General features: G+C 44.7%; 1 protein-coding gene across 4 annotated transcripts in view; it reads left to right on the forward strand.

The window, feature by feature from the left end:
• The first annotated feature begins 4,331 nt into the window (after positions 1–4,331).
• Sec24b (SEC24 homolog B, COPII coat complex component) overlaps positions 4,332–25,094 on the forward strand; it is a 78,732-nt gene continuing 57,969 nt past the window's right edge. For 2 of the 4 annotated variants that reach the window (XM_040751793.1, XM_040751794.1), the window contains exons 1-2: positions 4,335–4,609; positions 17,509–18,249. In XM_040751793.1, the coding sequence (XP_040607727.1) occupies positions 4,510–4,609; positions 17,509–18,249 (841 nt within the window). In that variant the 5' untranslated portion in view covers positions 4,335–4,509. Of the gene's footprint in view, positions 4,610–17,508; positions 18,250–25,094 lie in introns of all 4 variants that reach the window. The other 2 variants (XM_040751791.1, XM_040751792.1) reach the window with 2 other exon arrangements.

Raw genomic sequence — 25,094 nt, forward strand, 5'->3', positions numbered from 1 at the left:
TCTGCGGAACTTTGCAACTTGGGCACAACATTTTGTCTGATATTAAAATGACTACTTAAGTCCATTTGCTTTGATTATCTTTTCCCCTCTTTTTACTCTGGAGTGATGTTGATCCTTGATGTTTAAGGTGTGTTCTTGGATGCAGCAGAAGGATGGATCTTGTTCTCACTTCCATTCTGTTATTCTACATCATTTGGAGGGAGTCATTGAGGGGAAAGATATCAATGAGCAACGTTTGCTAATCCTGTTATTTTGTGGTGTGGTGCGGTGTGTACACGCAAATGTATGTGTGTTTCCTCTCACTTCTTGTGTTTTCTTGGGTGATTTAAATATCTTAAGTTTGGAGTTTTCTGTGGACAGAAATTGCACAAGTTTGGTTTTATCATGAAATGTCATATTTTCCCCATCTGTTGTGACTGAAAGTTTTGCTGGGTACGTTATCTGGGCTGGCATCTGTGGTCTCTTACAGACTGTAGCACATCTGTCCAGGCCTGTCTCACTTTTAGGGTCTCCAAGGAAAAGTCAGATGTTATTCTAGTGGGTCTTTTTCCTTGCAGCTTTTAATATTTTTTCCTTGTTCCGTGAGCTTAGTGTTTGATTATTATGTGCTGAGGACTTTCTTTTGTGGTTCAGTCTATTTGGTGTTCTGTATGCTTAGGTTAGGGAAAATTTCTTCTATGATTTTTTAAAAAATATTTCCTGTGCCTTTGACATGGGTTTCTTCTCCTTTCTCTATTCCAATTTTTCTTTTCTTTTTAGGTTTTTGTCTTTTTATAGTTTCCCAGGTTTCCTAGATGTTCTGGGCCTGGGTTTGTTGTTTGTTTTTTCCTTTGACAGCGGTATCTATGTTTTCCTATCATGTCTTCAGTGCCTGAGATTCTCTCTTCTGTCTCTTCCATTCTTTAGTGAGTCTTACCTCTGAGGTTCCTGTTCGAGTTCCTAAAATTTTCACTTCCAGATTTCCCTCAGTTTTTTTTAATAGATTCTGTTTCCATTCTAAGATTTTAAACTTTTTTTAAAAATTAATTTCGTTCCACTGTTTATATTCTCATAGATTTCCTTAAGGGATTTATTCATTTCCTCTTTAAAGACCTCCATCCTATTCATAAAGTCTATTTTAAGATCTTTTTTCTTGTGCTTTGGCTATGTTGCAGTTCTCAGGACCTAGTGGAGTAGGGCTACTCTGCTCTAGTGGGACATCTTGTCTTGGCTATTATTGATAGGGTTTTCACGCTGGCATCTGGGCATCTGGGTTTGGAATGACTGTAGTTGTAGCCTCTAGTGTTGTCTTTGGTGCTTAGGTTTTGTTCCTTGCTTTCTGTTGCCCTCTCTGGTTCATAGGAGGGTGTTGTGGCTGTGTATTGCTTGCTGGGGCATTCTTTTGGGATTCTTCTAGATCACTGGTTCTGAGTAAAATGTGTTTCTTGGTGTTAACAGCCTACATCTAGGAATGGGGATGGGCCTGGGGGGGTGGCTAACAGCATCCACAGGAGGGAGAAAAGCAGGGTTTTCCACCAGGATTTGCTTAGTCCCCTGGGCATGGGACCGAGAGGGGAGAGTGAGAGAGAAGCCACAACAGGTAGTCTACTGCAGACCTGAGGGTGAGGCTGGGGGGTTGGATTTGGAGGGGAGAGGGATGATGAAGTTCACCTACCTGCTTCCCTGGCCTACTTGTTTTGTTGGCAGACTCGACAGACAGGTTCCCAGGGAAAGTTGGGGGCTGGGGTAACAGGATATGGGTGGGGGGTTGAGAAGATCTGCTTGATCTCCTGGAGATGGGGGCAGGGAGGAAGTGGAGGCTGAGACAGATGATCTGTTACAGTGTTAGGAGGAAGATGGGGGGCGTTGGATTTAGAGGAGAAGTAAAGGTAATGATCTATCATTAGGCCACCTGCTTCTCAGTCTCTCTCTCTCTCTCTCTCTCTCTCTCTCTCTCTCTCTCTCTCTCTCTCTCTCTCTCTCCCTCCCCCCCTCCCCCTCTCTGGTCCATTAGGGGATCCAACTGAAGTCCTCACGTTTGTAATTCAAGCAGTTTACCCACTGAGCTACTATCCAGCCTCACAAACTAATGATGTAAAACTGAAATTCCTTTGACAGGCAAAATAGGACATGGCAATTAGTGCAGCTTTATGAGGGTCAATATAAACTAACCCAGGATTGCTTGCAGTGAGTTGGAGATACTAAAGTTAACCAGGCTTTCTCTCTGGTTCTAATTGCAGGTTCATAACCCCCCCCCCCAAGAGTTTAGGAAACTCTATTAAGCTCCTGTCTGGAGTCTCTATACTAAAAGACCAAAGAATACAAACTTTTCAAAGTTTTATATGACACTGAGGCTTTCATAAAGGATTGGAAATTTGAAGAAAGGGTTAAATGTGTTTAAAACTGAATTTGAGCAGAAGGCCATGGGAAAACACGAGATCACTATTCCTTCAACTCCTCCAAGAATTCCTGCCGGCATGACTGAGGGTGCTCCTCTCTCCCAGGCACATTCACAGGCAGCCTTTGATCCACTTCAGGGCAACGGTGGGGAGTTCTTCCCACATCAATCATTTCTTCAATTCCTTCAGCTTAAAATACGCTCTGATATGCCCAAGGGTCACTGATATGCACTGTTTGGTGCAATAAGTCCTGAATATTGTCATATACATGCTAGAACAGTACCATGGTGAAATAATGGATAACTGGTGTTACAGACTATGGAGAGCTGTGTACAATGGGGGAGGGGAGGAGAGGAGAGGAAGAGAGAATAGCAGGGTTATAAGGAGAATGAGAAACTGAGGGAGGGAACCCTAGGGGAGGAGGTGAGGACTAGGAAGCTAGCATGGACTTTGAAATGTATAACTGTGGTATTGAGGGAGCCTGGAGGACAACATGGGTTCTGATCTGCTAATAGTCACCATGGGTAGCCCTATGTCCCTTTTGCTAGAGAAGGGACACATTTTTTGATAGAGAGGAACCAGATTTACAAAAGTTCCTGAGGAATGCTGGCTTGAGCTCATTTCTGGATGCTTGGACTGCCATTTGGAGTTTGGGAAATTAGAGTTTCCTTTGGGACCTGACAAACACACAAATAAAAGTAAGTAATAAATATGTATTATGGAGATCTAAGAAAATGTAGTGTCTTGTCTTTGTAAGGACTCTTCCCTGAAGAGACAGTATTATTCTTCATTTCACATCCATTTACCTGATTAAAACGAGCCTCCATCAAGGAAGACACCTTCCAGAGGCAGAAAGCCAATTGCCCATTATTCCCTTACTCACATAGTGCCAGCCTTGTTCCAAATTCAAAGGACTCCTGGCAAGTGCTGGGGCTTGAACTGTGGGGCCTCCTTAATGAAGTGGGGGTGTGATCCCTTGCTCATGAGGATTGTGTTTCTGTGAAGAACATGAAATATATGACTATAGAGCTTAATAATGTAGTTGGAGATCTCAGAACTCCAAAGTGTGACTCCATCTATTAAGTCTATTTATTTGTAGTGGGGTGCAATAGGGCACCCATCATTAATTCATGGAAACAACTAAAGGAAGGCTTTGTGTTGTTCCAGAACTAGAAGCTTTAAGGTTTGCATAACCTTCCCCTAAATAGGATTCCACCGCTCCAGAAATGTCATCTCATTCAGAATCCAAGAGAGTTGAGCTCTCACTACAATGTGACGGTGGCCTACTTGGGACCTAGACGGCAAAACGACTTAGGTAATGCGCTCCTGCCCGCCAGTCAGCATGTTGGGTGGACCAGAGAGATTAATTAAAAGATTTCACCAACGTGGTCAAAGCAAGCTGACCTCCGACTTCTGGATGCTCTACAGATTTTCCAAATATTAATAGGCGGAGCCAACCCTTGCGGGGAGGAGGGAATAAAGTTTGTCTTCAAGCTCTCCTCGCACTGGGCTTTCGCCTTCCTCTTCCCCGGGCTATTTAAAGCCACTGGTTAAAGTTTTGAAAACTACCATTGTTAATCGAGAAAATGTTTTCTCTTTGCCTGGGAATTACACATTTCCAACAAACACTTGGGCTAGACAGCGTTGTTTAATTTGGAATGGGGGGGTGGGGACCGGGAGGCTGCAAGAATACATAACAAATCCAAAGCCGGGCTTCGTCCTCCGAGGAAGGGTGCGTGGGTGGGCTGGACAGCGTGACCCCGGGCTCCAGACCTCGGTCTGCAGCTTCGCACCGTTCGAGTCCCGCAGGACGCAAGCTCCATCCAGGTAGCGGCGGCCACAGGGCCCGCGCCCTCCCCTTCGGCGGCGGCGCCGCAGCCTGGGCTCGCGCGGGGCGGTGGTCGCGCAGCTCCCGCCTGCAGGGGGCGCTGGCGCGGCAGGGCTGGGCCGGGGTCCGCGAGCGTGCGGTGGCGCGGCCGAGAGTGGGTGCCCGGGGCCGCGGTCCCGAGTGGCTCGGCCTGTGACGCGGCCGCGTTCCTTCCTCTTCCTCTTCCTCCGCGGCCCCGCCTTCTTTTTTCCTCCGCCCATCTCCCGCCGCCGAGCCGCCGCCGCCGTCAGCCGCCGCGCCGTCATGTCGGCCCCCGCCGGGTCCCCTCACCCGGCTGCCGGTGCCCGGATGCCGCCCAAGCTCGGCGGAGCAGCTTCTGGCCTGGCGCCGCCGCAGCAGAACGGTGAGGCGGGAGGCCGGGGCCTAAGCGGAAGGACGGGAGGGCGGGCGGCCGGCCGGCCTGCGTGGTTGCTCGGGCCGGGCCCGGCCGGGCCGGGGAGGCCGCGGTGGGGCCCCGAGGCCGCGGTGGAGCTCGGAGGCCGCGATGAGGCGAGGGGAGCGGCCGAGGGGACGGCAGGGCGGGGCTGCCAGCGTTCTTCGAACCAGGCCGGCCGCCCCGAGCGGACGGAGGCCGTAGTGGGGTGGTCGGCGCCGGACGCGACCTCGGATCAGGGCGCCGGCCGGTTGCCCCGGCGACCCCTCCGGCGCCGAGAGCTCTCTGGAAGCCCTGGGGGCACTGAGTGCGTGGTCTATGGAGGGCAGGGTGCAGCCTTGGTACGTGGTGGATCGCATCCTTCCGGCCTCCGGAACGTCGCTTTGATTTTTAGGGCCCAGCGAGCACGCTGCCTGGAAGGGAACTTAGTTTGCACTCAAGTTTGTAGACAAAAGGGCGTAAATACGATGCAGAAGTCTACCTGTAACCCCGAGCCACTTGGGTCTCGGGATCTGTTGTGGTTTGCCGCCGCGGTTGCTGCTCGAACGTTTGGAGTTTGCTTGTGTTAGAAGGGGGAGCAGGTGTCAAAAGGATCTAAACGAACACCTTTAGACCCCACCCCCACCCCCAGTTCGACTTTAAGGCACAGAAAAAACGTACCAGGGTTGGGTTGGCTCTTTCTGAGGCAAGGCCTGCATAGGGCAGCGCGAATGTGGCATTCATACTGAGGTCATAGGCTCTGAGCATGCAGGAGTTTCTGCTGAGAAATGATGTTACCCTAGCATGCCTGTCCCCTCGTCCAGAGAACTGGAATGTTCCTAGATAGTACTGGGGGAGGGGCGCTCTTTAGAGGCTTGACAGTGTAGTGTCTGATGAGACCCTCCCAAAGTAATTGAGGCTTAGAAAATCCTGTCCTGTGTAAAAGAACAAAACCACCCTGGTACTCATCAAATCATTGACCTAGTTTGCTCAGAGTGTTAATCAGGATTTACTAGGCTTTATCTTATTTTTGACCAACACCCAAAGTTTTGAAAATTGATAATACCTTTCAGAACTCTCTGAGAATCAGGTGGAATTTTTGTTCACGATAAAAAAAAATGAGGGTTTGGTCTTAAGATCCCCATGCTGGCCTTATTTGTCAGTATTTCATGCTTCTCAAGCCATTGTTTAGTATAAACAGCTTTTTGATGGTGTTACACTTGCCCTTAACATAAGTGAAACCATAATGTATGAGCAGTTTTAAAATGACACACTTGTCTATTTTGTATGCATGTGTGTAAATGAATATGCCCCAGCTTGCACTTGGAAGTCAGAGGACAACTTCTGGGAGTTGGTTTCCTTCTGTGAGTTTTGGAAATCCAACTCAGGTAGTCTTCTTGTAAATACTTAACTAGGCTTTTTTTTTTTAAACACATCTTTGTGTGTGTGAAACAACCAGAACATTAAAATAATTTAGAAGTAGGTCCCAGGTTAGAACATCATAAACCCATGTTTAACAGATTCAAGAATGGTGCTCTTGATTTTCAAGCAGCATATTTTATTTTAGCCTTAATAAATTTTGTGATGACTCAAAGGTGCCAGGATATTCACTCAGCCAAATGGATGTTAAATTTGTAGGAACAAATCCAGATTTTGATGCCCGGTATAAATGATGCTTGATTTTCTCTTACACTTAATCTTTTCAAATAAAGTTTTAACAGTCGTTTACTGTCTGTCGTTTGGCTACCAGATGGGTATTCAAAGTTAGAGTAGTTGAAGAGATAGAATCCCTCCTCCTGCCCTGAATTGTATTCAAATTGGTCCGGGCTGGTCTCGAGTGATTTGGTAGGTGGGGTGGGAGAGAGGGAAGGGCTGACTCTAGGAAGAGGTTCCATCGAGAACAAGTCTGGAAGTGTGCGCTTAGAGAGTGCAGGCCCTGCTTGGAACCCGCGGTCGGTGGGTAAGAGCAAAGGGAACTGGGTGGAAGGGAATGGCTGGGGAGGAGCTGGAAGGAGTGGGTAGAACAGGCCAGCTTGCAGAAAGGTCTTAAAATGGCATATGAAGGCATTTGGAAATGAAGAACTAGGGTCAGTTTTGGTTTTGTTTTGTGGAGGGGATTAATTTGAGAATAGAGATGAGAGGATCAAATCTGATTTTGTTTCTCAGTTTTAGAGAAAATAATCATGAAGATTAAGCAGTAATTTCAGTTTTTTTATATTTTTTTGTTTTTTGTTTTTGAGATAGGGTTTTTCTGTGGCTTTGGAGCCTGTCCTGGAACTAGCTCTTGTAGACCAGGGTGGTCTCCAACTCACAGAGATCCACCTGCCTCTGCCTCCCGAGCGCTGGGACTAAAAGTGTGTGCCACCACCACCCCATCTGATTTCAGTTTTTGTTGTATACAGAAACCATTTTTCTTTTCACTATATCCCTGGAATTCCAAACATGGTAATAATAACCCAAAAGAAGTAGATGAGAAGTACCAATATAAAATCCCATGGAAAAGCAAACCAAGGACAAGAAAAACGGTACGAGGCAGAATGAGCCATGTCCATCCTTCATAACCTTGGTATACGTGAGCCTGTCCCATGGAGCTAAAAGTGTTGGAATTTCCAGAGATAGCACTGTCCCTTGTTACTCTGCTTCGTCACCCGCTCTGCACCTAACATGCTAGTGTACGTAAGTGACAAGATGGAGCCCTGGGAAGCCTCGGGATGGGCTCGTGACCAGAGGATTTGACCCTTCAGTCCCTACCTAGTTATGTCTGGGAAGAGAATGTTGGTGTGACCAGCATGCGCTGGAGGCAGCCCTTCCCAGCAGACCTTGCTGTGTGCACAACCCTTGAGGCATGACTGTTAATTTTTTCTTATGCTTTGTTGGAGGTAGAATTCAGGTTATATTCCTATGAAATGTCTTGTTTGGTTGACTTGTTTCTGCTTGGGGAATGACCTTGAGTTCCGGGTCTTTTTGCCTCAGCCTCCCAACTGCTTGCAGACCCTCTTGCCTTCAGCTTCAGGTGATGGGGCGTGTCACTACTTCTGCCTGTGGTATCTCGTAGAAACCAGTGGAGGTATTACAGGAAGCCATGACTTACTGTCACTTAAAGGAAAGTTGTGACAGCATACTCCTTGTGGTCTCTCAGGTGGGGCCAGTGTTGTGGGACTGAGCCCTGCCTGTGGGATTTGCCTCCCAACTTCAGGTAGGAATCGTGAGAATGTAGTGTAGGTGCTGTCCACTGGAGAATTGCGGGAAGGGAGGAACGACTCACAGCTACTCCCTTAAGTCTCCTGTGCTTTTCCTTTACATGGCACAGCAGATGGGGATGAAATGGCTTAGCAGCTGAGAGCCCAGGCTGCTTTTCCACAGGATGGGCTTCATTCTCAGCATCATCATGGTTGCTCACAGAGGTCTGTAATTCAAGCTTCAGGGTTTCCAGTGCCCTCTTCTGGCCTCTAGGGGCACCAGATTTGCATCTGAAACATACATGTGATGCACAGACATACTTGTAGACAAAAAAAAAAAAAAAAAACTTGAATAAAATAATTAAAAAACAAAAACAAAAAGTTTGAAAGACTATTTGGTTTTTCATAAAAAGAGAAAAAGTGGAGATGGCAATCTAGCTGGTCCTGGAGCACAGTCCGGAAATCACCTTGTCTAGTTCCCCGATGCTACAGTTCAATTATCAAGACCCAGGAAAGGGAGGCAGGAGCACTCTCCACCAATGCTGGAGGAAGACCAGTGAGCGGGGCAGTTTGTCTTTTGTTTACTGCTGTGTATTTAGTGCCACAAACAGTGCTGGGCACCTTACACGGATCCATTAAAGATTGTTGCATGAGGCCAATTAGTTCTTCAGATTCAGAGTTTGATGCTTTATTAACAGACTCTAATAAGTGGCCACACTGGTCTTGAACTTGTGATCTTCCTGCCTCTGCTCCCAAATGCTGAGAAACAGGTACGTGCTGTCAGGATAGTTACGATTCTTCTCTTGGTGCTTTTTATAAACGTTGATACCAAAAAGCAGAGACTTTTTGCTGTTTTTCTAAGGTTAACTACTAGGCCCCCACGTATTTGAAGATAGTATGATGTCATTGCATCTGTGAACTCTTTTCTGTTAACCTTGGAGCTACTTTTCTCCAGGTTTTCATTTATAGAATTATTTGTATTCCCATTTGAATATTTTTAAATTTTAATAGCCCCCCCCTCGGGGAGATATGCTCTTCCTTCCTGTAGACCAGGCTGGCCTTGAACTCACAGAGATCCTTCCTGCCACTGCCTCCCGAGTGCTGGGATTAAAGGCTAATGCCGACATGTCCAACTTAACTTTGCTTTTTGACGTTTCTTCCAAAGCTGAGTCATGAAACATAGGACTGCTGAGTGAATGATACCCTGATAATGGCATTACTCCAAGATTGTTCCCAACTCACTTGACTTGAAAGATTTAGCAGGGTCCCACTTCCATTTCCCAGAACATAGATAGCACTGGTGGCTTCTCGTTTTCATTGTCATGATGCAGAGACATTAAGGCACAGTGGGAGCTGCAAGGCGGACACACTGGGGACTGGAGATACCTTCCGACTGTGAGCTCCTACCTGAGAACACACGCAGAATTTAGAATGATGAGACGTGGGCAGTCTGAGGAATGACCTGTGACCGGCACAGCACGTTTCCATTCACATCCTTGGCCCCTAGATGGTGGGCCTCAGGAGAGCACTACTCTCTCTGGCCGTCATGGACTTGAATGAATACAGACTTTCTTTCCTTCTACACTGCTGACTGGCAGATTCAAGGCCCTTAAAGTCTTAGCTCTGTATACACACAGACATCCCTCTGTTGTAATAATGACAATAATCTAACAAGTAATTGTTATTACAGTGTCTGCTTTTAATTATTTGCTGTGCCTTTCTCACACACTTCCCAGGTGTCTGAGTTCATAGCTATACATCTTTTTGTGAACCTCATTCGTTTTCCTTAGCAATATTTCAGCTGACTTTTACTTTTAAGATAACTTTTCTTTTTAAAAGATTTGTTTTTACCTTTTACTCTCTCTCTCTCTCTCTCTCTCTCTCTCTCTCTCTGTGTGTGTGTGTGTATGTGTGTGTGTGTGTGAGAGAGAGAGAGAGAGATGGAGGGAGGGAGGGAGGGAGGGAGGGCAGGCAGGCAGATGCTCATAGAGGTCAGCGGCGTCAAATGTTCCTGGTGGTTGTGAGTCTTCTGATGTGGGTGCTGAGAACCAGGTTCAGACCCTCTGGAAGGGCTTAGCTGCTCTTCACGGAGCCATCCCTCTAGCCCCAGCTTCTGTTTTAAAAAGCCCATCTGTAAACCTTTAACTGTTGGTTGGGAAAGACACTGAACTGGAACGGTCTTGGGTGGACTTTTCTAGAAGTGAGCCATGCTCATAGTCAGCATGGTGGAGATAGAGTACTGTCAGCCTGGAGAAAGCTCTGTTTGCAATAGGGTCAGCTAATGGGCTTGCCCAGAAGATGCAGAATGTCTGGGAGCTCCAATCCAGTCCAAGCTTTGTGGAGAAAAAAACGGCTTAACATTTTTGAGCTTCTGAGTTTAGTGATATCAGAAGATTCAGTTAAAGGAGGGGCTATTTTTAAAGTACCTAGCCCTGGTGGAGAACAGCCCAGAGAAGGCCCTTTATTCCATTGTCTTTAGAACTCCAGGTTATAAATTCTTTGAATGGTAGACTGTGTTTTCATTATATTCCCAGGAGCAGCTTGTAGCAGGCATTGAACTGGATAAGTGAACTAGCCTTCATATTTAATACTGATTTAGAATATTCTGAAAGCCACTAACAACTTCACTCCTTTTATTATAGATGTTTAGTCACTGTTTTGATCGCTTTAGTCACTTGTTTTATTCTGCCTTCCACCCTTTCCTCCGCTCTCCACCCACTGCTGGAAAGTTTCTGCTCACAGACCATCCCCCTGGCCAGCTAGTTTAACAGAAGGTGGGTTAGGATTATGTGCCCAAAGCTCCTGAAGCAGTTATGAGAAAAACATGTTCAGGTAGACAGGAACATGTGTGAAGTCACGGCATGCCTAGCCAGTGGCCAGATCTTAACTTGTAACAGGGAAAGTTTAAGGGAAGGGTTAAACGGTGCTTCAGCTGTATCTAAAATGATTTACAAACGAGGCAAGTTGATACATGCCCGTATACCCAGCACTCAGGAGGATTTCTGAAGGTTTGAGACCAGTCAGAGATACATAATGAGGTAGTGTCTCGAAAAACTAGAAAACAATCAACCGAATTATGGCTAGACTTTGAATATTCCGATAAGATTATTGTGGTGTACACCTTTAATCCCAGCACTCAGAAGGCAGAGGCGGTTAGATCTCTGTGAGTTCAAGGCCAGCTTCATCTGCATGAGAAATTAGAGAGAGTCCCTGACTCAAACAAAGTGTGATCTGGCATGATAGACCGGTAGCAGTTCTTAGTGGAGAGAGACAAGCGGTCAGAAGAGGTAATGAATTGAGTAACATTAACAGGGTGGTGTGTTCTCAAGGTGAAGGAGCCCCTCAGTGGGAGCCTACTGAAGGGGCCAGTCTTGGACCTCAGTTTTAGCCTAATAAAACCCCGCCTAGTCTGCTGCCTTGCAGAGCTGCAGGAAACATTCTTGAGGTTTCGTGTTTTCTCTTTAAGTATCTTGTTGACACTATGATAAGTGCCAGATACAGAAATGCTTGATGATAACTTAGAGTTCATGATTTTGGAAATCATGATTTCTGTGAGTCATTTGTGAGGCTTGGAAAAAGACACCCCTGCCTTTGCACTTGGAGAATTTGAAATTAGACCTGTCCCCATGAAAAGGAAGGTGGGCAGCTTCTAGAAGCTGGAAAGGGTAAAGGATTCCCCCTGAGGTTTGGATACTGTGGAAGCAACATTAAGTTGCATTCGCTTGGTGTCAGGGAAGGTTTTTCTTGAGGAAGAGCTGGGCTGAGATCTGGAGAATGGATACGGGATGGTCAGGAGAAAGGATGTGGAGGACCCTGGTGGAGATAAGCTGTGCAGAGACGCAGAGGAAGCACGTCTTGAAAACCAGCTGATGGTGGTGAGGGTGTGTATGGAACAGTGCCTGCCTCTCAGCTTGTCGTTTGGGGCTACATTTTTAGAAGTTCAGTTTCAGATGGTGATGCACTGCCCTACCTTTACCGAGTAAAACCTGTGCCCACCAGCCTCTGGGCCCCTGGGGCCATGCTCACTGTGCTGTGACTTTGTGTATGGCAACGTCGTCCCCCAGACCCAGCAGTCACTTTGACTTCCTGTCAGCCGGCGTTCCTCACTGTAGCAGGCCCAGCTTTGGTGTTTTGAACTTGGGATGTAAAGGACTTGGCAGTATACTGGTGTGCTTTGGCCTGCCAGTTGAGGGTCATCGTGCGACAGCAAGGTGAGCTGTGACACAGGAGTTAGGTCAGGATGGGTCTCTGACTCTATTTTTATAACCATTTGCCACAAATTGACTGCTTAAAACAGTGTGAATGTATTATTTGTCGGTGAGAAGTCCAGCCAGGCTAAAATCAGGATGTCTCTGCGGGACACATTCCTCCCAAGGCTGCGGAGAGAATTTCTTTGCTCTTTCCAGCTTTTAAAAGCTGCCCACATTCCTTGGCTCATGGCCCATTTTCTCTGTGTTTAGAACCAACCGTAGAGTATGTCCCTGAAGACTCTATAGCCAGGCCTCTAATTCTCTGGATAGTTAAGGATAATAGACCTATTTTAATAGATGCCATCTGATTAATACCTTAATGCCATTTACAGCCTTAATTCTCTGCCATGCAACCCCATATAGTCACAGGTTAGGAAGTGGACATATGTCTCATTGACCACAGTAAAATTGAATATTTCTTTTAAAAATTGCTTTTAGTATACTGTGCATGCGTGCGTGCGTACTTGTGTGCATACGTGTTGATGGGTATGGAGTCACTTGACAGCTTTGGGAAGTCACTTCTCTCTTAACACATGGGTCCCAGGAATCAAACGCAGGTCATGAGACTTGGTAGCAAGTTCCTAACCATCTGAGCCATATTGCCAGTCTTGGATTTACTGTAATCAACTGGCTGAATATTTTATCCAGGAACAAGCTGGCCACAGGTCAGTGTCAGTTGTTGCTGATGATCTTTAGCTTTGGACTTACTGCCCACTGTTGAGAGTGGCAGGAGTAGAGGTCTGTCACCAACCAAGAGAAGACAAAACAGTCACAGCTTAAAATTCAGTTTCTACTTAGTGTGTTCCTGCTCTGAGCTAAAGTAAAATTTTAAGTATGTGTGTTTTCAGGTAGCAGCCAGCCAGTCAGTCAGTCAGCCTCCCTCCCTGCCTCCCTCCCTGCCTTCCTGCCTCCCTCCTTCCTTCTTTCTTTTTTTGAGACATACAGTTCTGACTGGTCTGGAATTCTTTTATATAGATCAGGCTGACCTCAAACTCACAGAGATAGAGCCACCTGCCTCTGGGATTAAAGGTGTGTTTTCTGGTAAGTTGTCTTTGTGTGGGCATTTAGGCAGTGATGCTGACTGGGGAATGAAAGGAGCACTTCCCCCACCCCATCATGGTTAGATACTCTGCTCTCCTTTCCTCCTTTCCTTTAGTGACTTCTGGTGGGTAGTTCACTGAAAGGCATCAGCAGGTTCAGCGTGGCCCTGTTTTCAGGAGTGGCATCAAGTAGTTGTAACAGAGACACGATTATATTCCATCATTGTACCATGTGGCAGGAATGAGCCAAGTCAGCAATTAAGCAGAGGATCACTATTTGAATAGATTTGGATTTGGGCTGGCTGTTCAGTTCTGAAGCTATAGTGATAAGAAGTGAGCCACCTTTTTTGTATGTAAGTATTGAGGCTTTTCACATTTTATTGTCAAGGTGGTAAAAGACTTGTGAGGCTTTCTTTTGTAGTAAATAAGTTATTTCAGGTGAATTGTGATTAGGTAAATAACCTAGAGGGGAGTAAGTTGTTAACTTCATAAAATAATGTATGGTTTGATACTTAGACTCTGAATCGTGGAAGTGCATATTGGTTTCCTTTACAGCTGATTATAAATGATCTTTATGAATTGCATGGCCCCAGCTAGTTTATCCTACATGATTTAGTGATTATGAACAAACAAAAGTAACTTTTACTCCTCTCTTATGAGAGATATTTTCTGTATTTTTATGACAAGGGGTACAGTGGTTCTCTGTGCTTGTGGTACAGTAATTTTACAAGTGTGAACTTTTTGTTATTGGTACTCTTTCTTGGAGGCGTGGTACAAATCCCTATTTCCTTCCACATGGCAGGAAAACTAGAAAAACTGGGTTGAGAGATATGGCTCCATGGTAGAGCTTGTACCTAGCAAGGGGAATCAGGGATGGTGGGAATGGTAATTGAGGTCTGTGGTCATTTGCTTGACTCAAGCAAGCTGTGTTCAGTGCAGTGAGGGCAGAGGGTCTTCAGTTATGAGCTCCCACCTCATCTGGGTCCTTGATTTAGTTACAGCCCTGTCACTGCCTAAGCACATACATGCCTTTCCTAAAATTTATTTTTATTTTATGTGTATGATATTCTTCCTGTTTGTATTTATGTGTACCATGTGCATACCTGGTGCCTGTGGAGGCCAGAAGAGCGTATTGGATTTCCTGAAAATGGAATTACAGTTAACTGGCTGTGAACCACCATGTGGGTGCTGGGAATTGAACCTAGGTCCTTTGAAGAGCAGCCATTGCTATTAACTTCGAGCAATCTCTCCAGCCCCCTCTTATAGTTCTGTCCACTCTTCGCTCTTTGTCTTCCAGGATGTTCTCTGAGCCTTGGAGGGGTGGGGAGTAAGATAGATGTGCTGTTTAGGGTTGGTTACTCAATAGTCACTCATTCTTAGTATGCTGACCGCATATGACCAGCAGATGTTAACTGTGCCAGAAGAAGCTTCTCGGATCAAGGGTGAGAGTAGCTCTGATCTGCGTATAAACATAAATACTTAGCAGTTTGACAACACTACCAGTTATCGAAACAGTAGTAACAGCCTTGGCATGGTGGCATGTGCTTAATCTCAGGCAAATCATCGAGTTCCAGACTAGATTAGCCTCATCTACATAATGAGTTCTTACCAGGCTAACCAGGACTATATAAGGAGACCTTGCCTCAAAATAAAGTCAAGCCTAGTGTGGTGGTGCATGCCTCTAATCTCAGAGGCAGGTGGATCTCTGAGTTCCAAACCAACCTGCTCTACTACAGTTTCAGACCAACCATGTCTACATAGTGGGATGCTGTCTCAAAAAAGAAAGAAAACAGAAACAAACAAACAAAAAAGAAAAAGAAAAAGAAAAAGGAAAAGCAAAAGAAAACACCAATAAAAGTAAATTTTCTCCTAAGACCTTGGGTTTCTGACCAGATTTACAGTACCAGGCATAAATTCCCTCAGAGCACGATCAAATCAGTTCAGAAAGTGTCTAGTCACCCTGAAAGCATCATGCATGATTTCCTGTGGGTACACCTTGCCTGGAAGATCTGTCCTGCAGTGTGTAGAGTCTAGCGCTGGGTAAGGCACTGATGTCCATTGTCCTCCAACAGTCTGCATAGTATGTCTTTGTGTCCTGAAACCAGAGTGTGTAGTTGGAGGTCTTTAGTCTGGTCTGCCATTCCCAAATAACCACTCTAAGGCTTAACATTAATTCTAATTTTGTGGCCAATAGCTCAGGCATATTACTAGCTCTCACAATTAACTTAACCACTTTTTCCCTTTTTTAAAATTTAAATTAGAAACAATCTTGTTTTACATGTCAATCCCAGTTTCCTCTCCCTCCCCTCCTCCCCTGCCCACCAACAATCCTTGTAGATCTCTGGACATTTCCCTAGTGCCAGATTTCTCTTTAAACCTATAATGACTCCCTCTATTTCGATATCTCTTTTCTTGCTCTCCTCTGTTCCCCTGACTCGATCTTCCTGTTCTCTCCTGTTCTTCTCTCCCTTCCCCTTCTCACCTTCTTTCTCCTAACTTCCCCTCTCCTCTCCCCACGCTCCCAATTTGCTCAAGAGATCTTGTCCCTTTCCTCTTCTGCAGGGGACCACGTATGTTAGGGTCCTCCTTGTTTCCTAACTTCTCTGGAGAAATGAACCAATTTTTACTAATCTATGTATCACCATGTGTCCATGGCTTACAAGTAATGTTCTGCATCTTATCCCTTTGGAGACTGCATGGCATCTCACTGACTCTGCCTCTACCTTCTCTCTGGATTTCCTGCCTAGCTATATTCTGCCCTGTCATAGGCCAAAACAGCTTTATTCATCAACCAATAAAAGCAACACATATTCGCAACATACAGAAGGACATCCCAGACCAAGAGCATGTTATGTCTTCTGCAATAGGATCTTACATTTAGTTGTAGTGGGCAGTCGAGCATTGGGAATAGCCTGTGTTGTTTGAGGGAATGTTGGGACCCCTTGATGAGTAACATTTAGGGTGATATCCCATGCCTGGCACCAAAACTTTGGTTTAATAAACCATGTCTTGTGGAAGCAGTGCTGTCTTGTATTTTTAAAATTAGCTTACAAAGTTGTTGGTTTCTCTAAGGCTCCTTCCTTCCTTCCTTCCTTCCTTCCTTCCTTCCTTCCTTCCTTCCTTTCTTCCTTCCTTTCTCCCTCCCTTCCTCCCTCCCTCCCTGCCTGCCTGCCTGCCTTCCTAAAAGAGCCATTTATTTATTTATTATTTATTATATAGTGTTCTGCCTGCATGCCAGAAGAGGACACCAGATCTCATTGTAGATAGTTGTGAGCCACCATGTGGTTGCTGGGAATTGAACTCAGGATCTCTGGAAGAGCAGCCAGTCCTCTTAACCTCTGAGCCATCTCTTCAGCCCAAGGCTTTTTCATCATCCTTAGTTTTGGTTAACCTAGCCAGATACTCTCCTATCCTTCTCGCATCCCCTTGCAATCCTTCCCTCCCCCCTTCTTTTAAGTCAAGGTCTTGATAAGTATCCTTGACTGGTCTGGAACTTGTTTTGATCACACTGGTGTCAAACTCAAGGCTATCCTTTCTGCCATGACTTTTGGGATGGAGTTATAGGCCAGAAGAGGGCATCCTGTGTCCTGGGACTGGAGTTATAGACAGTTGTGAGCTGTCATGTGGATGTTGGGAATCAAACCTCAAATGTAGGTCTTCTTGGAAGAGCAGCTAGTGCTCTTAACTGCTGAGCTATCTTTCTAGCCCCAATTTCATAGTTTGTTAAGGAATATTGACTTGAAAGCCCATTGGTTGTGTGGTCTGTCCCAGATTATATAGTGAAGCTATTGACTGGGCTGTCATCTCAAGACTGCATTGAATCTAGAGGACGCTAGCATAATCATGTGGTTGTTGGCCTCAGTTTCTCTTTGGCTTTTGGCCAGAGTCCGTTCCTTACTACATGGCCTTCTTGTCATTACTCCAAATTGAGTTATATGAAGGGGAGGAGGGGCTGGGCTAATCTTGAAAGTGTTGTATCAGTAGCATTGATATTGCTCATGCCAAGAGTCCTGATACAGGTAAGGGAGGACTGCTCGAGGGTTGGAGTAGCAGGGGAGATGGGGTCATTAGGGATCATCTTGGAGTTCTCACCCTTTCTAATGCTGTGACACTTCAATACACTTCCTCATGTTGTAGTGACCGTCCCAACCATAAAATTATTTTTGTTGCTACTTCATAACTGTAATTTTATTACTGTTATGAATTGTATTGTAAATAATTTTGGAGACAGAGGTCTACCCAAGGGACCATAGCCCACAGGTTGAGAACTGCCGAGCTAAATGATAAGCCTATGTCAACATGTTTCATTCATAATATGCTGGGGTTATTGAGAAATAAATTGATTGGGTCAACATTGGATAGAAGCTATTTACACATCATCTTTTTGTACAACACAGTAAATAGTTGGTTTTCTTTTTCAGGTCCAGCACCAAGTCAAATGCAAGTTCCATCTGGGTATGGGTTGCCTCATCAAAACTATATGGCCCCCTCAGGACATTACTCTCAAGGACCTGGGAAAATGACCTCATTGCCATTGGATAACCAGTGTGATAATTACTATTCTCGTCCGTATACAGTACCAACACAAAATGTGGGGACTCCCAGCTCAGCAAACCAACCAGGAGCACAGCAGATGTACGGCAGAGGTCCTCCTGCCTCTCACATGGGGGGATCCACTCCAGGATCTATCCAAGGAGCTCTGGCCTCAGCATCCCATCCGTATACGAGTGCCTCCCAGCCCTATTCCTCTTTTGGGAATCGCTACAGTAGTCCGGCCACATATTCTGCCAGCTCTTCTGCCTCTCAGGGTTACCCCTCTACGTGTAGTCATTATCCAGTCTCAACTGTTTCTAATGTTGTGTATCCTAATGTTTCATATCCCTCACTGCCTGCCAGTGAGCCGTATGGGCAAATGTTTACCTCACAGAGTGCTCCGTCTGCCAGGCCAGTTAATGATTCGTATTCTGGCCCCAGCACAGCTGTTACCTATCCATCACGACCTCCTCCTCCACCTTCCCAGCATCACCACCAACAGCAGCAGAGTCATTCAGGATACAGCTCTGTACCATGGTCAGCTCCTGGCCTTCCTCCCGCCCAAGACAATCTCATCCGAAACCAAATGGGATCCCTGGCTCCAGCCAACAACCGCCCTTCAAATAATGGTAAGCTGAGTATGTAATTCACCAAACATGATTGGTAGAGATGCTATTTCCCGGTAAGCTGAGTATGTAATTCACCAAACATGATTGGTAGAGATGCTATTTCCCGGTAAGCTGAGTATGTAATTCACCAAACATGATTGGTAGAGATGCTATTTCCCGGTAGGCACTGTATTTGCTTAATTTTTGTTGGTATTTTGCTGAATATCCCCAAACCTATCCCCCCATTCATAGTTAACTCCTCCAGTTCTGTTTGAAGACCTGATTCCACCGCGTCTGGGTTCTCAGCTGGTGTTTGTCGATGTCTTTTGTGCCTCTGCAGTGCTTGTCCTTGCCGTGAATTGGCTTGGATGCATTGAAGAGTCTATTCTGATGATGCGTCTTGCTGGCCAGAACTTTCTTTTCATTCTAGCTCAGCTTAGCTAATTATTTTTCCAGTCATAGCCCCACTGCTATAGAAAAAATTGGTGGTCAGAAGCGTATTGGCTTCCTTAGACTATGTTTCCTAGAGATAACAGCTGCTTTTTCGTTCTCGAATTGGTAGACTGTGATGGAGGATGAAGAGGGAAGGGAAGAGTCATGACTCCTTGGTGGGTGGTCTTTCTGTCAAGGAATAGTTAAATGCTTAGTTAGACATTTTACACATGTAAGGTATACATAAGACATATGTTAAAATAAAAATGTGTGTGTGTGTGTGTGTGTGTGTGTGGTATCCCCCAAGCCAGGAGATATCACTATGTATCTGGCTGACTTGGAACTCTATAGCCCAGGCTGGCAGAAACTCAGAGATCTACTGCCTCTGCCTCCAGACTGCTCTGATTAAAGGTGTGCGCCACCATGCTTCCCCCAAGATAGATAGATAGATAGATGGATAGATAGATAGATTCTGTTTTTGTAGAATACTCTTACTTAAATTGAAGTTATGAACTTGAATCTAATGATGTGCTCTTGAACGGAATGAAAATACATTCATATTACTGGGCATTGGTGGTGCCAGCCTTTAATCCCAGCACTGGGGAGATAGAGGCAGGCAGGTCTCTGAGTTCGAGGACAGTCTGGTCAACAGAGGGAATTCCAGGACAGTCAGGGTTACATAGAGAAATCTTGACCTGGAAGAAAAAAGAAAGAAAGAAGTATGCTCAGAAAGGTAGCTGATGAAGTTGTGGTAATTTTCTGAGTGTGTTGTTTTAGATTATAAATATCTACACAATCATTTGTTAAGGACAATATGGAGAGAGGTAGGTAGGTACCCTTGCCTGGACAGAGTATTTGAAATTTTAATTAGAATGTTATATTAATACTGAACTGTACATTTGAATTAAGCAAATACTGTGATAGATGGATTTTGGTTTTTTAGGTTATTGTTGAGGTCATATTCAAAACCTGGAGAAGAAACCTCCAGTGCGGACTCTGTGGTCTTTGTAGAAAATCATGCCATTGCACTGGAGACATTTCATTCACGAGTGCATGCCAAGTGTGTTTGTAGTGCTGTGGGGCTTGGATTAGTTTATTACACTTGAAAACCATAAGCTGTCTCTGTAGGTGAATCTCTGGCCTTGCCAAGCCATCTAGTACGAATTATGATCAAGAGATGAGAAGAGTTTTTTTTTTCCCAGTTTAACATGTCTTTGTTTTACAAAACACATGATTTAAAAAAGAAAAAGGTCCGGGGCTGGGAGGCAGCTCAGTCAGTACAGTAGAAGGTACCGGGTTTGATTTCCAGCACCCAGGTTAAAAAGAAAAGGAACAAACTAAAGGCCAGGTGTGTTGGAGCACTTGTAATTCATTGCTGTGTGATACGATGGGTGGGTCACTGGGGTTTGTATAACAAACTTTTAAGGCAGTGGACAGCACCTGAGAAACACCTGTCATACACACCACATGAACACACATGAACACACATGCACACGAAGCAGTAGCAAAATAACACCATGGCCAAGTGAAGTATCTACCAAGTATTATTTTTATTAAAATAAATGGCTCTATTTCTTCAACTGTGATATGGATAGCATATGTAAAGTAGTGTCTCTAACAACATTTCTCTATGTACAGTGTTATACAAGAAACATCTAAAAAGCTTGTATAAAAATGATTATGTACTCTTTGTGTAGAAGAGTCCTACACCTGTGACACTAATAGTGGCTGATAGTGTTCTATCTGTTGACATCTAGATGATGTATCTGACAAAGAAATATAAATTAGAAAGAAATTCTGCAGCTACACTGGAAAAATGTTCAGAAAAAAAGCAAATAATACAAAAGAAACTGATTTCCTCTGGCACCTTTGGAGATGGCAGATTGTGAGAGAAGAACAACATAATTTTGCTGTTGCTCTTCTCTTTCTGATTCTAAAGCAACTCTTGAATTTCTCACTCTTCACCATGTCCCTCCTCCAAGCCTAGAGGATGAGAGAGATCCACCTTGTACAGTTTTTCCCAGTTTCTACCAGCTATGCCATGGGATATGTGAGGAATTTTTAAAGTTTTTTCTTTAAAATTTTTTTTGATGTGTATAGGTTTTTTTTTTTCCTTGCATGCACATTTGTGCCCCATATGCATGCAGTTTGTGAAGAGCCCAGAAGACATATCTCTTGGGACTGGAGTTGCAGATGCTTTTTGCCACCATGTGGGTGCTGAGAACCTTGGTCCTCTGGAAGAGCAGCTAGTGCTCTTAGCTACCCAGCCATCTCTCCAGCCCCACTTTCATTTTTTTCTTTTTCAGATGAATTAATAAGGGAAAAACATAGTATTTTCCTCCAAGTCTTTAGCCATCAGCAGCGTATTTACAAGGGGATGTTGCTATGGGTATCCAGGAACACTTCTGACAGCAGAGTGATGGACACCTGGAGGATACAGGCACGCTTCTGACAGCTGTGTGATGGACACTTGGGGGATACAGGACCACATCTGACAGCGGTGTGATGGTCACCTGGAGGATACAGGACCCAGCAAGGCAAACCAGAGGGAGTTAGCTGCAGCTGTTTCTGATTAGTGTGATAACAGAGAGAGGGTAGCACTTGTTTCAGAGATGTGTTGATGTAGTTGGAGGAGGGAAAAGAAGATGCAGAGATGGGATGATAAGACTCTGGCTTGAACAGCTTCAATGAGGGCCACAGTTCTAGCTGAGAATGAAATCTCCTAGAGAATCTTTGTGCTAAAAGATAGGGTTATCTTTGTTTGTTTTGTTTTTGAAAGAGAGAGAGTCTCATTATGTAGTATTGCTGGAACTTGCTATCTAGACTAGGTTGACTTCACACAGAGATCCACCTGCCTCTACCTAGTGCTGGGAGGATTAAAGACATGTGCCACCACACCCAGCCAGAAACAAACCTAGGTCCTTTGCAAGAGCAGCAAGTGCTCTTAACTGCTGAGCCATCCCTAGCTACACTGGATTTACTCTTACAGTAGTCCTTTAAAAAAAAAAAAAAAAAAAGGACCAGGTGTTGGTGGTGCAGACCTTAATCCCAGCACTGAGGAGGAGGCAGAAGCAGGTGGATCTCTTAAGTTTGAGGCCAACCTGGTCTACAGAATGAGTTCCAAGATAGATTCCAAAGCTACACAGAGAAACCCTGTCTTGGGGGTGGGAAGAAGGACAGATTCTCACTGTATAGCTCTTGTGGCCTTGAATTCTCAGAGATCTGCTGCCTCTGCCTGAATGCTGGGGTATGTGCCTCACACCAGCTATAGTACTCTTTTAAGGCTGTAACTAAACAGGTTGAACAGTGTGTTTTGCATAGTGACAGTTTATATGTTTTTGTTTCAGCTTCAGTTAAATTCCTTTTGAAAAAGGCAGATTCTTTCTGTTGGCATGCCTCTCTGAACCTTAGTGTTGTAGGTCTAGTCACCATCCCCTGGACACTTGGGAGCCAACCATGTGCCAAGGGTTGTTCTGACGTTGGGAGATAACAGTGGGCAAAAAGTGGATTCTTGTATTTCAAGCTCGCAGTTCTCTTGTGGCAGCAGATGGCCACTGCATAACAACAAATGCACCCCTGCTATGTCAGGGCAAGGAGCGAGGGTTGTGGTCCTTGGAGAGCTCATGGACTTTAGGGGAAATTTTCCTTCGGGAAATGATATTTTAGCTGCAATCTGAAGGATGGGATTCCTAATGTTAGAAGCAAATGGGGGAAGGGTTGATAAATATTTAAATGAAAAAGGCAAAACTTTAAAGTTCTTCAGAGAAAATATACTATGGTATTTTATAAAGAAAGTACACATAGTGCTAGCCATAAAGAGTAAACATGAAGAAACTCAAGTCATTTCTAATGAAAAAGTTTTTATCTTTCAAAGACAGTATAAAATGAAACAAACTAGGAAATACAAACACACGCAATTTGATGCAGAAAAAAACCCACAGCTATAAGAAACTGTAACAGTCACGGGAGATGTAAAAGCAATCCGAGGAAAGCCAGAACGCGTGCTAGAGCAGTAGAATGAGAACGTGACAGTACTGGGGGCCTTGTGAAGATGGAAATAACCAGAAACTCTGTTGTGGGAGAGTAGAGGCTCAGTATTTTTAGGAAAATTTGACATTAGTAGAAGAGAACATAGCCACACTCAGAAACACTCAGCTGTTTCAGATCTGTATGCTTTAGAGATGACCTTCTCAAATTTTGTACATGAATTACCTGGATCTCAATAACATCCAAATGTTGATTACTGGCCTAGTGTGACAGGGCTGAAGAGCCTGTATTTGAGCAAGTTCCAAGGAGGTGTCTCATATGCTGCCCTCTGAAGGAAGGCCCAAGAGATCACCATTTCCTCCTTTAGATGCATAGCACTCTGCCGAACGATAACATGTGATCTAGATCCTGGGCACTAATTCTCTTTTGACCAAAGATCTGTGTCTCACTGGTGACGATGTCTCGCTCTTCCCCAGCCACACCCTCCCCGCTGAAGTTGTGGTACTTGCATTGAAAACCTTGCCCTAAGGATGGCAAGGTCTTCAGTCTCCCACAGTGGCAGTCTGCTTACTAAAAATAGTGGGACAGCAGCCATCCTCTGACCCATCCATCTCCTTTCCCTGTTGTGCCCAACTGAACTTGTGTGTTTATTGGTACGTGCAGTAGAGCACATTTTGCTTTAGAACCATGTCCCTACATTCTTTTCAGTCCTAAGTTAAAGACACCATTATTAGATGAACACCCATATTTGTGCATGTACCTGTGTGTGTTTACTCATGTACTGTGTAGTCACTACTCTTGTCATAGGTTTTTCCAGCATTCTCTGGATGGTCAGTCTTTAAGATTGCTCTGTCAGTGTTTTTCACTACTATGAGTCATAGATACTGAATTCTAGGCCCTTTAGAAAACCCTTACTTAGTTCCACATGAAATGGGGCATCTGGTTAGAAACAGTAGACAGGGAGTGGCTATTAACAGTGGAAGATGAGAAGTTCCTCTCTTGATGACCCCTGGGGACAGCACTCTTATCATTGCCATCCATCCCCTGGGAAAAGTCACTGCCCAGTGAAGTCCTGTAACCGGTGTTGAGATTTGTAAACCTTTTGGGCTTGTCCTGAGGGTAAGGCTGCCGACTAACCTTTTGGATGAGCTTCCATTTCTCTTCCCTTGGTTGCCCTGGCTAGAGTTATCATCTGCCTGAGATTGTATTTTTCCCTGTATGCTACAGCTGCCCCCATCCATCCTTTTGCAAATTTTCAAAGATCTCTCTCTCTCTTTGGAACAGAGGTGTTTTTTTTTTTTAATCTGACACATCTCTTGGTCACCCAAGGTGCTGCCAGTTACCGTCTTTTCCAGAAGTCTCGCACACTAAATGTTTAATCTGGGTAGACTATATTAAGTAATCTGCTTATTAGAATGAACAGAAAACGTCATTGGAAAGTGAAAATATTGATTATTTAACTAAGATTAGATATGACCAGTGTGGATTGCTTGATCTGTTACATCTGTTTGCCATTACAGAAAACTGCCAGCAGAGTTTTTAGTGTATTTTCAGCCATTTGTTGATAACCAGAGAATAGGAGGGCCATGCATTGTCACTTATGATTGGGTATAGAGAAGTGGGACTTGGAGGCTTTTAGAGCCTCCACTCCTCACTTTTACACTGTTAGTTAACATCCATTGAATCTGTTAGGAAATAAGTTGTATCCCCTCCAGACTCTCCCAGTGAAGTCCCAATGCAGAGTCTTATTGCAGAATATAACTATACTTGGAGATAGAGACTTTAAAGAGGCAACTGCATTCAAGTGAAGTCGTTAGGGTGAACCCATACCCGGTATGAGGATCAGAACCCAGCCAAGCACAGAAACCATATGAAACTGATGGAGAAACTGATCATCTACAGCTCCAGGAAAAACACCAAGGCACCTCGCTCTTGGACCTCTGACCTCCACCACTTTGAGAAAATAACCATGTTGGTCCCTAAGATAGGTAGGTAGGTAGGTAGGCGGATAGGTAGATGGATGGATGGATGCATGGATGGATGGATGGATGGGTGGATGGATGGATAGATAGATGGATAGATGGATGAATAAATAAATAAGTAAATAAAGCCAAATGAGATGTGAGCTGATTTTCAGAATTCAGAGAATCCGTACCTCTGTCTACCTTGGTCACCATTGTATAGTACAATAACCAAAAGTACTGGTTGTTGGTTTGTAAAGAAAAACATTTCATTTTGTCTGACAAGGTCATGACATCTTGGAATGTCTTAGCAAAATTATCATTACAAATTTATTAAAACATCAGGAAACAGTTTCACACTCTGGGGGCGATGTTGGTTTGGACTGCTAGGCGCCAGGCCAGCGTGGTGACACCAGGGCTTCTGTGGTCCTTCAAATCCATTGCATTTTGTTAGCAAACTCATTTTAACATGTTTCAGCATTGTCG

The sequence above is a fragment of the Mesocricetus auratus genome, unplaced genomic scaffold (assembly GCF_017639785.1).
Source record: "Mesocricetus auratus isolate SY011 unplaced genomic scaffold, BCM_Maur_2.0 Super-Scaffold_100009, whole genome shotgun sequence".
In the NCBI taxonomy this organism is placed as follows: Eukaryota; Metazoa; Chordata; class Mammalia; order Rodentia; family Cricetidae; genus Mesocricetus; species Mesocricetus auratus.